Source organism: Cyanistes caeruleus, chromosome 29 (genome assembly GCF_971803275.1).
Source record: "Cyanistes caeruleus chromosome 29, bCyaCae1.hap1.1, whole genome shotgun sequence".
Lineage (NCBI taxonomy): Eukaryota > Metazoa > Chordata > Aves > Passeriformes > Paridae > Cyanistes > Cyanistes caeruleus.
In genome coordinates, this window is record NC_141729.1 from 3,749,759 (window position 1) to 3,766,496 (window position 16,738).

Here is a 16,738-nt window from a genome sequence, read left to right on the forward strand (position 1 = left end):
CTGAGCTTCTCCACCCCAAACCCCAGATCCACTTTGAGGAACACCTTGAGGTTCTCCACCCCAAACCCCAGATCCACCTTGAGGAACCCCCTGATGTTCTCCACCCCAAACCCCTGATCCACCTTGAGGAACCCCCTGAGATTCTCCACCCAAACCCCAGATCCACCTTGAGGAACCCCCGATGTTCTCCACCCCAAACCCCAGATCCACCTTGAGGAACCCCCGATGTTCTCCACCCCAAACCCCAGATCCACCTTGAGCTTCTCCACCCAAACCCCAGGTCCCCCCTGAGGACCCGCCATCCCTTGGCGGATCTTGGTGGTCCCCTGGCTCACCAGGATGACCAGCCGCACCAGCTGGGTGTAGGTCCTCTCTCCGCCCTTGCGGGTGATGATGTCCCACTTCTCGGGCGTGCACACGATGATCTGCGTAGCGCTGATCTCCTCCTTGCACAGCTGGTGGTCCCCGGTCAGCTCGGCCACCGTGATTCCGTAGGTGGCCAAACGCTGGAGGAGAAGCCAGGGAGGAGCGTGGAGGGACCTTCCCGTGGAGGAACGACCCAGCACGGCTTCTCCTGGATCTGCAACCCCTCCGAGATCCCAAAGCTCCCCTGGATCTGCAACCCCTCCGAGATCCCAAAGCTCTCCTGGATCTGCAACCCCTCCGAGATCCCAAAGCTCTCCTGGATCTGCAACCCCTCCGAGATCCCAAAGCTCTCCTGGGATCCCCTCCGAGATCCCAAAGCTCTCCTGGGATCCCCTCCGAGATCCCAAAGCTCTCCTGGGATCCCCTCCGAGATCCCAAAGCTCTCCTGGGATCCCCTCCGAGATCCCAAAGCTCTCCTGGGATCCCCTCCGAGATCCCAAAGCTTCTCCTGGATCTGCAACCCCTCTGAGATCCCAAAGGTTCCTCTGGATCCCATCAGTGATCCCAAACCTTCCTCTGGATCTGATCCCCTCAGTGATCCCAAAGGTTCCTCGGGATCCCATCAGTGATCCCAAACCTTCCCTTGGATCCCATCCCCAACCCCTCAATGATCCCAAACCTCCCCTGGGATCTGCCTCCAGGGCTCCCCCAGGATCCACCGCCAGGATCCACCCCCGGGGCTCCCCCGGGATCCACCCCACGGGATCCTGCGGGATCCACCCCCATAGATCCCATGGGATCCACCCCCCCCCCCCCCCCCCGGGCTCCCCCGGGATCCACCCCCCCAGGATCCCGTGGGATCCGACCCTGTAGATCCCCCAGGATGCATCCCCATAGATCCCATGGGATCCATCCCCCCGGGCTCCCCCGGGATCCCCCCCAGGATCCACCCCCCGGGATCCCGCGGGATCCAACCCCAGGATCCACCCTCAGGGCTCCCCCAGGATCCACCACCGGGATCCATCCCCGTAGATCCCATGGAATCCACCCCCCCAGGATCCAGCCCCCGGGATCCTGCGGGACCCACCCCCAGGATCCACCCCCAGGGCTCCCCCGGGATCCACCCCCACAGATCCCCCGGGATCCACCCCCACAGATCCCCCGGGATCCAACCCCAGGATCCACCCCCACAGATCCCCTGGGATCCACCCCCGGGATCCCGCGGGATCCCCCCGGGCTCTCCGCACCTTGCCGAAGCTGCCGACCATCTCCTGCACCAGGGAGCGCATGGGGGCGATGTAGATGATCTTGAAGTCGTCCACGTTGATGGTGCCGTCCATGTTGATGTGCTTGCCGATCTCGCGCAGCATGCACAGCAGCGCCACGTTCGTCTTCCCCGCGCCCTGAAACGCCCCAAAATCCACAAAATCAGCAGGGAAAACACGGAAACGGCCCCAAAATCCTCAAAATCAGCAGGGAAAACACCGAAACGGCCCCAAAATCCACAGGGAAAACACCGAAACCGCCCCAAAATCCACAAAATCAGCAGGGAAAAACCCCAAACGGCCCCAAAATCCACAAAATCAGCAGGGAAAACCCCGAAACCGCCCCAAAATCCACAAAATCAGCAGGGAAAACCCTGAAACGGCCCCAAAATCCGCAGGGAAAACACCGAAACAGCCCCAAAATCCACAGGGAAAACCCCGAAACCGCCCCAAAATCCACAAAATCAGCAGGGAAAACACGGAAACGGCCCCAAAATCCACAAAATCAGCAGGGAAAACCCCGAAACGGCCCCAAAATCCACAGGGAAAACCCCGAAACCGCCCCAAAATCCACAAAATCCGCAGGGAAAACACGGAAACGGCCCCAAAATCCACAAAATCAGCAGGGAAAACACCAAAACGGCCCCAAAATCCACAAAATCCCCAAGGAAAACCCCAAAATGGCCACAAAATTCCCCAGGGAAAACACGGAAACGGCCCCAAAATCCTCAAAATCAGCAGGGAAAACACGGAAACGGCCCCAAAATCCACAAAATCAGCAGGGAAAACCCCCAAACGGCCCCAAAATCCACAAATTCCGCAGGGAAAACCCCAAAACGGCCCCAAAATCCACAAAATCAGCAGGGAAAACACGGAAACGGCCCCAAAATCCACAAAATCGCCAGGGAAAACACAGAAATGGCCCCAAAATCCTCAAAATCAGCAGGGAAAACACGGAAATGGCCCCAAAATCCACAAATTCCGCAGGGAAAACACAGAAACGGCCCCAAAATCCACAAAATCCGCAGGGAAAACACAGAAACGGCCCCAAAATCCACAAAATCAGCAGGGAAAACACAGAAATGGCCCCAAAATCCTCAAAATCAGCAGGGAAAACACCGAAACCGCCCCAAAATCCACAAAATCAGCAGGGAAAACACAGAAACGGCCCCAAAATCCCCAAAATCCCCAAGGAAAACCCCAAAATGGCCCCAAAATCCACAAAATTCCCCAGGGAAAACCCCAAAACGGCCCCAAAATCCTCAAATTCTGCAGGGAAAACCCCAAAACGGCCCCAAAATCCGCAGGGAAAACCGCAAAACGGCCCCAAAATCCACAAAATCAGCAGGGAAAACACCAAAACGGCCCCAAAATCCTCAAAATCAGCAGGGAAAACACGGAAATGGCCCCAAAATCCACAAAATCAGCAGGGAAAACACAGAAACGGCCCCAAAATCCACAGGGAAAACACCGAAACAGCCCCAAAATCCACAAAATCCCCAGGGAAAACACCAAAACAGCCCTAAAATCCACAAAATCCGCAGGGAAAACCCTGAAACGGCCCCAAAATCCCCATGGAAAACCCCGAAACGGCCCAAAATCCACAAAATCCGCAGGGAAAACACGGAAACGGCCCCAAAATCCACAAATTCCGCAGGGAAAACACCAAAACGACCCCAAAATCCACAAAATCAGCAGGGAAAACACTGAAACGGCCCCAAAATCCACAAAATCAGCAGGGAAAACACTGAAACGGCCCCAAAATCCACAAAATCCGCAGGGAAAACCCCGAAACGGCCCCAAAATCCACAAAATCCGCAGGGAAAACCCTGAAACGGCCCCAAAATCCGCAGGGAAAACACCGAAACAGCCCCAAAATCCACAGGGAAAACCCCGAAACCGCCCCAAAATCCACAAAATCCGCAGGGAAAACACAGAAATGCCCCCAAAATCCTCAAAATCAGCAGGGAAAACACCAAAACGGCCCCAAAATCCACAAAATCCCCAGGGAAAACACGGAAACGGCCCCAAAATCCACAAATTCCGCAGGGAAAACCCCGAAACCGCCCCAAAATCCGCAGGGAAAACACCGAAACAGCCCCAAAATCCACAAAATCCGCAGGGAAAACCCCGAAACGGCCCAAAATCCTCAAAATCCGCAGGGAAAACCCTGAAACGGCCCCAAAATCCACAAAATCCCCAGGGAAAACACAGAAACGGCCCCAAAATCCTCAAAATCAGCAGGGAAAACACGGAAACGGCCCCAAAATCCACAAATTCCGCAGGGAAAACCCCGAAACCGCCCCAAAATCCCCATGGAAAACCCCGAAACGGCCCCAAAATCCACAAAATCAGCAGGGAAAACACTGAAACGGCCCCAAAATCCACAAAATCCCCGGGGAAAACACGGAAACGGCCCCAAAATCCACAAAATCAGCAGGGAAAACACTGAAACGGCCCCAAAATCCCCAAAATCCCCAAGGAAAACCCCAAAATGGCCACAAAATTCCCCAGGGAAAACACGGAAACGGCCCCAAAATCCTCAAAATCAGCAGGGAAAACCCCGAAACCGCCCCAAAATCCCCAAGGAAAACCCCAAAACGGCCCCAAAATCCACAAAATCAGCAGGGAAAACACGGAAATGGCCCCAAAATCCACAAAATCAGCAGGGAAAACACGGAAATGGCCCCAAAATCCACAAAATCCGCAGGGAAAACACGGAAACGGCCCCAAAATCCTCAAAATCAGCAGGGAAAACCCCAAAACGGCCCCAAAATCCACAAATTCCGCAGGGAAAACCCTGAAACGGCCCCAAAATCCACAAAATCAGCAGGGAAAACACAGAAACCGCCCCAAAATCCCCATGGAAAACCCCGAAACGGCCCAAAATCCTCAAATTCCGCAGGGAAAACACAGAAACGGCCCCAAAATCCACAAAATCCGCAGGGAAAACACGGAAACGGCCCCAAAATCCACAAAATCAGCAGGGAAAACCCCCAAACGGCCCCAAAATCCACAAAATCTGCAGGGAAAACACCAAAACGGCCCCAAAATCCACAAATTCCGCAGGGAAAACACAGAAACGGCCCCAAAATCCCCAAGGAAAACCCCAAAACGGCCCCAAAATCCACAAAATCAGCAGGGAAAACCCTGAAACGGCCCCAAAATCCACAAAATCCGCAGGGAAAACACAGAAACGGCCCCAAAATCCACAAAATCCGCAGGGAAAACCCCAAAACTGCCCCAAAATCCCCAAGGAAAACCCCAAAACGGCCCCAAAATCCGCAGGGAAAACCCCGAAACGGCCCCAAAATCCACAAAATCCGCCCAGAATTTCCAAAGCCCAAAAACATCCCAGAACTCCGGGAATTTTGGGAATTTTGGGAATCTCACCGTGGGAGCGCAGAGCAGCAGGTTCTCATCCTCCCCTAACTCCCAATTAATTCCCAATTAATTCCCAATTCATTCCCAATTAATTCCCAATTCCTCTGGAGCTGTTCCAGATGTTCTCCCCAATCCCAAGCCCTTCCCTTAATCCCAATTAATTCCCAATTAATTCCCAATTAATTCTCAATTAATTCCCAATTCCTCTGGAGCTGTTCCAGATGTTCTCCCCAATCCCAAACCCTTCCCTAAATCCCAATTAATTCCCAATTAATTCCCAAGCAATTCCCAATTAATTCCCAATTAATTCCCCTGCCCTGATGTTCTCTCCAATCCCAAACCCTTCCCTAAATCCCAATTAATTCCCAATTAATTCCCAATTAATTCCCATTTAATTCCCAATTAATTCCCAATTAACTCCCAATTCATTCCCAATTAATTCCCAATTCCTCTGGAGCTGTTCCAGATGTTCTCCCCAATCCCAAACCCTTCCCTAAATCCCAATTAATTCCCAATTAATTCCCAATCAATTCCCAATTAATTCTCAATTAACTCCCAATTCCTCTGGACCTGTTCCAGATGTTCTCCCCAATCCCAAACCCTTCCCTAAATCCCAATCAATTCCCAATTAATTCCCAATTAATTCCCAATTAATTCCCAATTCCTCTGGAGCTGTTCCAGATGTTCTCCCCAATCCCAAACCCTTCCCTAAATCCCAATTAATTCTCAATTAATTCTCAATTAATTCCTAATTAATTCCCAATTAACTCCCAATTCATTCCCAATTAATTCCCAATTCCTCTGGAGCTGTTCCAGATGTTCTCCCCAATCCCAAACCCTTCCCTAAATCCCAATTAATTCCCAATTAACTCCCAATTAATTTCCAATTCCTCCCCCCAGGGGAGCCCCAGCTCCCCCTGCCGGCTTCCAGAGCATCCCAGAACTCCGGGAATTTTGGGAATTTTGGGAATTTTGGGAATCTCACCGTGGGAGCGCAGAGCAGCAGGTTCTCATTCTCCCCTAACTCCCAATTAATTCCCAATTAATTCCCAATTAATTCCCAATTCCTCTGGAGCTGTTCCAGATGTTCTCCCCAATCCCAAACCCTTCCCTAAATCCCAATTAATTCCCAATTAATTCCCAATTAATTCCCAATTCCTCTGGAGCTGTTCCAGATGTTCTCCCCAATCCCAAACCCTTCCCTAAATCCCAATTAATTCCCAATTAATTCCCAATCAATTCCCAATTAATTCTCAATTAACTCCCAATTCCTCTGGACCTGTTCCAGATGTTCTCCCCAATCCCAAACCCTTCCCTAACTCCCAATTAATTCCCAATTAATTCCCAATTAATTCCCAATTCCTCTGGACCTGTTCCAGATGTTCTCCCCAATCCCAAACCCTTCCCTAAATCCCAATTAATTCCTAATTAATTCCCAATTAATTCCCAATTAATTCCCAATTAACTCCCAATTAATTCCCAATTCCTCTGCCCAGGGGAGCTCCAGCTCCCCCTGCCGGGATCCAGAGCATCCCAGAACTCCGGGAATTTTGGGAATTTTGGGAATTTTGGGAATCTCACCGTGGGAGCGCAGAGCAGCAGGTTCTCATCCGATTCCAGCGCCGCTCGGAACAGTTTGCTCTGGATCCTGTTGAGGGTTTTGAACCCCTCAAACCCGGCCTGGGCGTATTTGGGAAGTTTTTCCACGGAAAACAATTGCTGGGAAGGAAAAAAAAAAGAGGGAAAAGAAGGAATTTGGGGTTTTGTGGATATTGGGAAAGGGTTGGGGGAAAGATCTGGGTGATCCTGATCAGGAGGAGTGGATGTGCAGAAAAATTCCCCTCGTTAAAAAATGATTAATTCCCAATTAATTAAGGCTGGGAAAAATAAATCTCATTTTTTTTTATCCTCTCAGATTTCATGGAAAAACCAAATCCTTAAAATCCAATCTGGTGGTCAGGGCTGGGAAAACATCTGGAATTAATGGAAATTAATGGAATTAAAAATCTTCTCGTGCTAAAAGGAGAATTCCCAATTTTTTAGAGGGAAAAATCTTATTTTTTTTTTTTTTCTGGGGGTAATTCAAGTTTTTCCCCGGGGAAAAAAAATTTGGGATTTGTGGGTGACTCTGGGATTTATTCCCATAAAATAAAAAAAATATCTGGGAAAATCAGAGCTGAGGGTTCAGGGAAAAAAAAAATCCCCCAGGAGGGGAAACTCGGGATGAGCGGTGGGAAAAGGGGAAGTGGGAATTTCCTGTGGAAAAAAAGGGTTAAAAAGGGTTAAAAAAGGGTTAAAAAGGGTTAAAAAGGGTTAGAAAGGGTTAAAAAAGGGTTAGAAAGGGTTAAAAAAGGGTTAAAAAGGGTTTAAAAAGGGTTAAAAAGGGTTAAAAAAGGGTTAAAAAAGGTTAAAATGGGTTAAAATGGGTTAAAAAGGGTTAAAAAGGGTTAAAAAAGGGTTAAAAAGGGTAAAAAAGGGTAAAAAAGGGTTAAAAAAGGGTTAAAAAGGGTTAAAAAAGGGTTAAAAAGGGTTAAAAAAGGGTTAAAAAGGGTTAAAAAGGGTTAAAAAGGGTTAGAAAGGGTTAAAAAAGGGTTAAAAAGGGATTTTTTGGGACCCTCTGGGATTTTTTGGGAACCTCTGAGATTTTTTGGGACCCTCTGGGATTTTTTGGGACCCTCTGGGATTTTTTGGGAACCTCTGGAGCTCCGGGATTTTTTGGGAACCTCTGGGATTTTTTGGGAACCCTCTGGAGCTCTGGGATTTTTTGGGAACGTCTGGGATTTTTTGAGAACCTCTGGGATTTTTTGGGAACCTCTGGGATTTTTTGGGAACCTCTGGACCTCTGGGATTTTTTGGGACCCTCTGGGATTTTTTGGGAACCTCTGGGATTTTTTGAGAACTTCTGGGATTTTTTGGGAACCTCTGGAATTTTTTGGGACCCTCTGGAGCTCTGGGATTTTTTGGGACCCTCTGGGATTTTTTGGGAGCCTCTGGAGCTCTGGGATTTTTTGGGAACCTCTGGAGCTCTGGGATTTTTTGGGAACCTCTGGGATTTTTTGGGACCCTCTGGGATTTTTTGGGAGCCTCTGGAGCTCTGGGATTTTTTGGGACCCTCTGGGATTTTTTGGGAGCCTCTGGGAATTTTTGGGAACCTCTGGGAATTTTTGGGAACCTCTGGGATTTTTTGGGAACCTCTGGGATTTTTTGGGAACCTCTGGAGGTCCCCAAGGTTCCCTCAGATTTTTTGGGAACCTCTGGAGCTCTGGGATTTTTTGGGAGCCTCTGGAGCTCCGGGATTTTTTGGGAGCCTCTGGGATTTTTTGGGAGCCTCTGGAGCTGTGGATTCTTTGGGAATTCACCTCGTCAGCTCCGAAGGGTTTGGGTTTGAGGGCAGGAACGTGAACTTCCTCGTAGCCCTTGCGCTGTCTCCGGAATGATCCGTCCGGGAGCTGGCAGCGCTTGTTGGCCATGAAGTGACTGCCCTGGGAGAACACCAAATCCTCCAAATCCAGCACCTGCCTGGGAGCCAGAGCCTGGAAAACATCGGGAAAACATGGGAAAATGAAATAAAGGGTAAGGTGGGAATGGGAAAACCAAAAAAAACCAAAATAAAGGGTAAGGTGGGAATGGGAAAACCTGGGAAAACAAAAAAAAGGATAAGGTGTGCATGGGAAAACCAAAAAAACCAAAATAAAGGGTAAGGTGTGCATGGGAAAACCAAAAAAACCAAAATAAAGGGTAAGGTGGGAATGGGAAAATTAGGGAAAATGAAATAAAGGGTAAGGTGGGAATGGGAAAACAAAAAAAAACCAAAATAAAGGATAAGGTGAGCCTGGAAAACAACGGGAAAATAAAATAAAGGGTAAGATGGGAATGGGAAAATTCGGGAAAATGAAATAAAGGGTAAGGTGGGAATGGGAAAACCAAAAAATCAAAATAAAGGGTAAGGAGGGCATGGGAAAACCAAAAAAAATCAAAATAAAGGGTAAGGCGTGAATGGGAAAACCAGAAAAAAACAAAATAAAGGATAAGGTGTGCATGGGAAAACCAAAAAACCAAAATAAAGGATAAGGTGTGTCTGGAAAAACCTGGAAAAACCCAGAAAAAACAAAAAAATCGGAAATTTTTCCCTTGGGTTTGAAGGGAAAGCAGCAGATTCCAGCTGGGAATTCAGATTTTAATTTGTGTAATCTTTTTTGGGAGTGGTTGGGGGTGTTTGAGGTGAGTAAATGCAAGGATTTTACCTCTCCTCCCTGGTCTAGATCCATGGATTCCAGGTCGGTGTCCATGCGGGATTGCCGCACGCGTTCCCGCCGGGAGCGTTCCTCCTGAGGGGAAAAATTGGGATTTAGCCCCGGGAAAAGGGATCAGCCTCATCCCAAGGTGCTCCTGATCCCTCAATTTCCTTTTAATAAACCAGGAATGACCATTTCTGGTGGGAAAAGCAAAATTCCCCTCACAAATGTGGCTCCTGACCCATTCCTGAGGGGAAAAATTGGGATTTGGCCCTGGGAAAAGGGATCAGCCTCATCCCAACGTGCTCCTGATCCCTCAATTTCCTTGGGAATAAACCAGGAATGACCATTTCTGGTAGGAAAAGCAAAATTCCCCTCAGAAATTTGGGTTCTGCCCCATTCCTGAGGGGAAAAATCGGGATTCAGGCCCAGGAAAAGGCCTCAGCCTCATCCCAAGGTGCTCCTGATCCCTCAATTTCCTTTTAATAAACCAGGAATGACCATTTCTGGTGGGAAAAGAAAATTTCCCCTCAGAAATGTGGCTCCTGCCCCACTCCTGAGGGGAAAAATTGGGATTCGGCCTCAAGGAAGAGGCTCAGCCTCCTCCAAAGTGCTCCTGATCCCAAATTCCTTTGGAAAAAGGCACACATAAACCAGGAATAACCATTTTGATAAACCAGGAATGACCATTTTTTGGGGGATAAGCAAAATTTCCCTCACAAATGTGGCTCCTGACCCACTCCTGAGGGGAAAAATCGGGATTCAGGCCCAGGAAAAGGCCTCAGCCTCATCCCAAGGTGCTCCTGATCCCTCAATTTCCTTTTAATAAACCAGGAATGACCATTTCTGGTGGGAAAAGCAAAATTCCCCTCAGAAATTTGGGTTCTGCCCCATTCCTGAGGGGAAAAATTGGGATTTGGCCCTGGGAAAAGGGATCAGCCTCATCCCAAGCTGCTCCTGATCCCTCAATTTCCTTGGGAATAAACGAGGAATGACCATTTCTGGTAGGAAAAGCAAAATTCCCCTCAGAAATTTGGCTCCTGACCCATTCCTGAGGGGAAAAATCGGGATTCAGGCCCAGGAAAAGGCCTCAGCCTCATCCCAAGGTGCTCCTGATCCCTCAATTTCCTCGGGAATAAACCAGGAATGACCATTTTTGTTGGGAAATCCAAATTTCCCCTCAGAAATGTGGCTCCTGACCCATTCCTGAGGGGAAAAATTGGGATTTGGCCCTGGGAAAAGGGATCAGCCTCATCCAAGGTGCTCCTGATCCCTCAATTTCCTTGGGAATAAACCAGGAATGACCATTTCTGGTGGGAAAAGAAAATTTCCCCTCAGAAATTTGGCTCCTGACACATTCCTGAGGGGAAAAATTGGGATTTGGCCCTGGGAAAAGGGATCAGCCTCATCCCAAGGTGCGCCTGATCCCTCAATTTCCTTTTAATAAACCAGGAATGACCATTTCTGGTAGGAAAAGCAAAATTCCCCTCAGAAATTTGGCTCCTGACCCATTCCTGAGGGGAAAAATCGGGATTCGGCCTCAAGGAAGAGGCTCAGCCTCCTCCAAAGTGCTCCTGATCCCAAATTCCTTTGGAAAAACACATCCATAAAACAGGAATAACCATTTTGATAAACCAGAAATGACCATTTTTGTTGGGAAAAGCAAAATTCCCCTCACAAATGTGGCTCCTGACCCACTCCTGAGGGGAAAAATCGGGATTCAGGCCCAGGAAAAGGCCTCAGCCTCATCCCAACGTGCTCCTGATCCCTCAATTTCCTCGGGAATAAACCAGGAAGAACCATTTTTATGGGGATAAGCAAAATTCCCCTCAGAAATGTGGCTCCTGACACATTCCTGAGGGGAAAAATTGGGATTTGGCCCAGGAAAAGGGATCAGCCTCATCCCAAGGTGCTCCTGATCCCTCAGTTTCCTCGGGAATAAACCAGGAATGACCATTTCTGGTGGGAAAAGCAAAATTCCCCTCAGAAATTTGGATTCTGCCCCATTCCTGAGGGGAAAAAATCAGGATTCGGCCTCAAGGAAGAGGCTCAGCCTCCTCCAAAGTGCTCCTGATCCCAAATTCCTTTGGAAAAAGGCATCCATAAACCAGGAATAACATTTTGATAAAGTGGTAACAACAATTTTTGGCGGGAAAACCGAATTTCCCCTCAGAAATGTGGCTCCTGCCTCACCGTGAGGGGAAAAAATAGGATTTGGCCTCAAGGAAGAGGCTCAGCCTCATCCCGAGGTGCCCCTATTCCCCAATTTCTTTGGGAAAACCTTTGGGAAAAGGCCTCCATAAACCAGGACCGAGCACTGTGGATGTTTTGTGGGATTTGAGGGGGTTTTGGGGTGATTTGGGTGACATTTTGAAGGAATTGGCCTGCGAAGGAGGCCCTGGGAAAGCAGAAGCGGCGACGACAGCGTCGCTTCCCTCAGACTTCGCGAGGAGGATTCTAGCCCTCGTTTCCCACCCAAAACCGGATCCCAGCAATCCCACAAATCCCACAGAGCTTCCCTTACCCGGATCAGATCCTCTTTCTCCGTCTCGTGGAGCTGGTAGAGGAACTTGGAGAGCTCGGGGTCCGCCTCCATCTTCCCCATGATCCTCTCCTTCTCCGCCTCGCTCTGCGCGCTGGCCAGCAAGGTGCAGTACAGGACTAGAAAGGGGACAAAAAAAAACGGGAAAAACATGGAAAAACGGATCCAAACCTGTCGGAATTCCACTGGAAAAGGGGGGGAAAAAAAACTCACTCATCATCCGGTGCTGCCGCAGGACTTTGATGAAGTCGAAGGTGTTGAAGCCCAGCAGCAGAACCAGTTGGTTTTCGCATTCTCGGTCGTCGCTGGCGGTCTGGGGAGGGAAAAATGTGGAATTTTTCACGCCTGGATCCCTCTTTTCTGTGGGATGGGGGAGAGGGGAGGTGGGGAAGTGTGGGAAGGGAGAGGAAAACAAGCATGGAAGGTGGAAAACAATCCTGGAGGCTGGAAAAACAATCCTGAAAATTCACATTTTTCGCTCAAAACTTGGGCATCAGGAGGGGAATACTCCATGGAGATGGCTCCTGAGGGAAAACAATCCTGAAAATTCACATTTTTCGCTCAAAACTCGGGAATTAGGGTGGGAACACCACATGGAGGTGGATCCTGAGGGAAAACAATCCTGAAAATTCAAATATTTCACTCAAATCTCGGGAATTAGGGTGGGAACACCACATGGAGGTGGATCCTGAGGGAAAAACAATCCCAAAAATTCATGTTTTTCATCGAAAACTTGAGAATTAGGAGGGGAACAGACCCCAGGGGTGACGATTTCCCAGGAAAAACCCCTGGGAACTCAGGGATCGACACCGCCACCAAACCCAAACCCAAATCAGGGACAAAAATTCCCAGGGAACGCCACAAACCACCCGGAATTCCAGCCCAATTCCCACTTTTTGCAGGGAGAACTCATCCCAGATCCCGAGGATCCGGAGGCCACGCACCTTGAGGATCTCCAGGACCTCATCCGCCTTTTTCTGGGAGACGATGGCGTCGTCGTAGAAGCGGCTGAGCTGACGCTGCAGCCAGAAGGCGTCGATGTCCCGCGGGTGCAGGTCCTTCTTCTTGGAGCTCATCAGCTCCCCTGCTGCCACCAGCTGGAAAATTCCCAACATTCCCATGATTTGGGATGGTTTAAAGCCATGAAATCCCAAAAATTCCCATTAAAATCCAAAAAATTCCCATTAAAATCCCATTATTCCCAAGGTTTTGATGTCCCGCGGGTGCAGGTCCTTCTTCTTGGAGCTCATCAGCTCCCCTGCTGCCACCAGCTGGAAAATCCCAAAAATTCCAAACATTCCCATGATTTGGGATGGTTTAAAGCCATGAAATCCCAAAAATCCCCATTCAAATCCCAAAAATTCCCATTAAATTCCCATTAAAACCCCATTATTCCCAAAGTTTTGATGTCCTATGGATGGAGGTTCTTCTTCTTGGAGCTCATCAACTCCCCTGCTGCCACCAGCTGGAAAATTCCCATCATTCCCATGATTTGGGATCGTTTAAAGCCATGAAATCCCAAAAATTCCCATTCATATCCCAAAAATTCCCATTCAATTCCCATTAAAATCCCATAAAAATCCCATTTTTTCCCTATGTTTGGGATGGAACAGGAGCTTGGAAAATCCCCAAAATTCCCATAAAAATCCCATAAAAATCCCATTAAATTCCCATAAAAATCCCACAAAATCCCATTAAAATCCCACTAAAATCCCATTTTTTCCCTGTGTTTGGAGCAGAACAGAAGCTTGGAAAAACCCCAAAATTCCCATAAAAGTCCCATAAAAATCCCATAAAAATCCCATAAAAATCCCATTAAATTCCCATAAAAATCCCATAAAAATCCCATTAAATTCCCATTAAAATCCCATTTTTCCCCTGTGTTTGGAGCAGAACAGGATCTTGGAAAATCCCCAAAATTCCCATAAAAATCCCATAAAAATCCCATAAAAATCCTATCAAATTCCCATTAAAATCCCATAAAAATCCCATAAAAATCCCATTTTTTCCCTGTGTTTGGGATGGAACAGGAGCTTGGAAAATCCCCAAAATTCCCATAAAAATCCCATAAAAATCCCATTAAATTCCCATAAAAATCCCATAAAAATCCCATTAAATTCCCATAAAAATCCCATAAAAATCCCATTAAATTCCCATAAAATTCCCATAAAAATCCCATAAAAATCCCATTAAATTCCCATAAAAATCCCATTAAATTCCCATAAAAATCCCATTTTCCCTTAATTTTGCTCTTTAGAGCCAGGATTTTTTGGCGACACAGGGAAAATTTCATGACAAAACGTGGGAAAACCCCCCAAATTCCCAGAAATCGGCCCAGAATTCCCAAAATTCCCTGGAAAAATCCCAAACTGACGTTGGCAGAGAGCGTGCAGCGAACCACGGCCTCGTCCCCTTCCAGGTCATCGTCCGAAGCCTCGTCCCGAACTTCCCCGTAAATGTCCTCGTCCCCTTCCTGGAAAAACATTTCCAAAGGGATATTCCAAAAATCCCATTTTTATCCCTCTTTTCCCACCCCAAAATCCCTTTTTTCCCTCAAAAATCCCATTTTTATCCCTCTTTTCCCTCAAAAATCCCATTTTTATCCCTCTTTTCCCCCCTCAAAATCCCTTTTTTCCATCAAAAATCCCATTTTTATCCCTCTTTTCCCTCAAAAATCCATTTTTGATCCCTTTTTGACCCCTTTTTTCCCTCAAAAATCCCATTTTTATCCCTGTTTTCCCACCCCAAAATCTCTTTTTTCCCTCAAAAATCCCATTTTTATCCCTCTTTTCCCACCCATAAAATGGGATAAAGAAAATGGGATAAAAGAAAAATGGGATAAAATAAAATGGGATAAAAGAAAATGAGATAAAACAAAATGGGATAAAAAAATGGGATAAAAGAAAATGGGATAAAAAAATGGGATAAAAAAATGGGATAAAAGAAAATGGGATTAAAGAAAATGGGATTAAAGAAAATGGGATTAAAGAAAATGGGATAAAAGGGAAAATGGGATAAAAGGGAAAATGGGATAAAATAAAATGGGATAAAAAAATGGGATAAAATAAAATGGGATAAAATAAAATGGGATAAAATAAAATGAGATAAATGAAAATGGGATAAAAAAGTGGGATAAAGAGAATGGGATAAAGAAAATGGGATAAACGAAAATGGGATAAAAAAATGGGATTAAATAAAATGGGATAAAAAAATGGGATAAAAGGAAAAATGGCATTAAAAAATGGGATTAAAAAATGGGATTAAAGGGAAAAATGGGATAAAAAAATGGGATAAAAAGGAAAAATGGGATTAAAAAATGGGATAAAATAAAATGGGATAAAAGGGAAAATGGGATAAAATAAAACGGGATAAAGAAAATGGGATTAAAAAAAATGGGATAAAAAAATGGGATAAAAAAATGGGATTAAAAAATGGGATTAAAGGGAAAAATGGGATTAAAAAATGGGATAAAAAAATGGGATAAAATAAATGGGATAAAAAAATGGGATAAAAGGAAAAATGGGATTAAAAAATGGGATAAAAAATGGGATAAAATGGAAAAATGGGATAAAAAAATGGGATAAAATAAAATGGGATAAAATAAAATGGGATAAACGAAAATGGGATAAAATAAAATGGGATAAAATAAAATGGGATAAAAAAATGGGATAAAAGAAAATGGGATAAAAAAAATGGGATAAAAAAATGGGATAAAGAAAATGGGATAAAATAAAATGGGATAAAAAAATGGGATAAAAGGGAAAAATGGGATTAAAAAATGGGATTAAAAAATGGGATAAAAGAAAATGGGATAAAATAAAATTGGATAAAATAAAATGGGATAAAATAAAATGAGATAAACGAAAATGGGATAAAGAAAATGGGATAAAGAAAATGGGATAAAAGAAAATGGGATTAAAAAAAATGGGATTAAAAAAAATGGGATTAAAAAAAATGGGATTAAATAAAATGGGATAAAAGAAAATGGGATAAAAAAATGGGATAAAAGGGAAAATGGGATAAAAAATGGGATAAAATAGAATGGGATAAAAGGGAAAAATGGGATAAAAAATGGGATAAAATAAATGGGATAAAAGAAGGAAGAGGCGTTTTCCCGGGAAAAGCGGGAGCGCGGATCCGGCCCCACCTCCTCGTCAGACTCGAACTGAACGTTCACCCCGTACGTCTCAAAAAATGGGATAAAAAATGGGATTAAAAATGGGATAAAAGGGAAAATGGGATTAAAAAATGGGATAAAAAATGGAATTAAAAAATGGGATAAAAAATGGAATTAAAAAATGGGATAAAAAATGGGATTAAAAAATGGGATAAAAGGGAAAAATGGGATTAAAAAATGGGATAAAAGGGAAAATGGGATTAAAAAATGGGATAAAATAAAATGGGATAAAAGGGAAAAATGGGATAAAAAAATGGGATAAAAGGGAAAAATGGGATAAAAAAATGGGATTAAAGGGAAAAATGGGATTAAAAAATGGGATTAAAGGGAAAAATGGGATAAAAAAATGGGATAAAATAAAATTGGATAAAATAAAATGGGATAAAATAAAATGAGATAAACGAAAATGGGATAAAGAAAATGGGATAAAGAAAATGGGATAAAAGAAAATGGGATTAAAAAAAATGGGATTAAAAAAAATGGGATTAAATAAAATGGGATAAAATAAAATGGGATAAAATAAAATGGGATAAAAAAATGGGATAAAAAATGGGATAAAAAATGGGATAAAATGGAAAAATGGGATAAAAAAATGGGATAAAATAGAATGGGATAAAAGGGAAAATGGGATAAAAAATGGGATAAAATAGAATGGGATAAAAGAAGGAAGAGGCGTTTTCCCGGGAAAAGCGGGAGCGCGGATCCGGCCCCACCTCCTCGTCAGACTCGAACTGAACGTTCACCCCGTACGTCTCAAAAAATGGGATAA

At 45.4% G+C, this 16,738-nt stretch overlaps 1 protein-coding gene across 1 annotated transcript in view; it reads right to left on the reverse strand.

Annotated features, from left to right (window-relative positions):
• SNRNP200 (small nuclear ribonucleoprotein U5 subunit 200) overlaps window positions 1-16,738 on the reverse strand; it is a 78,747-nt gene that overhangs the window by 50,794 nt on the left and 11,215 nt on the right. The window contains exons 6-14 of the mRNA XM_086865478.1: window positions 14,167-14,265; window positions 12,737-12,889; window positions 12,006-12,105; window positions 11,775-11,911; window positions 9,260-9,343; window positions 8,375-8,548; window positions 6,597-6,734; window positions 1,614-1,769; window positions 336-506 (exon numbers count right to left, since the gene is read on the reverse strand). Of these exons, the coding sequence (XP_086721604.1) occupies window positions 336-506; window positions 1,614-1,769; window positions 6,597-6,734; window positions 8,375-8,548; window positions 9,260-9,343; window positions 11,775-11,911; window positions 12,006-12,105; window positions 12,737-12,889; window positions 14,167-14,265 (1,212 nt within the window). The remainder of the gene's footprint in view (window positions 1-335; window positions 507-1,613; window positions 1,770-6,596; window positions 6,735-8,374; window positions 8,549-9,259; window positions 9,344-11,774; window positions 11,912-12,005; window positions 12,106-12,736; window positions 12,890-14,166; window positions 14,266-16,738) is intronic.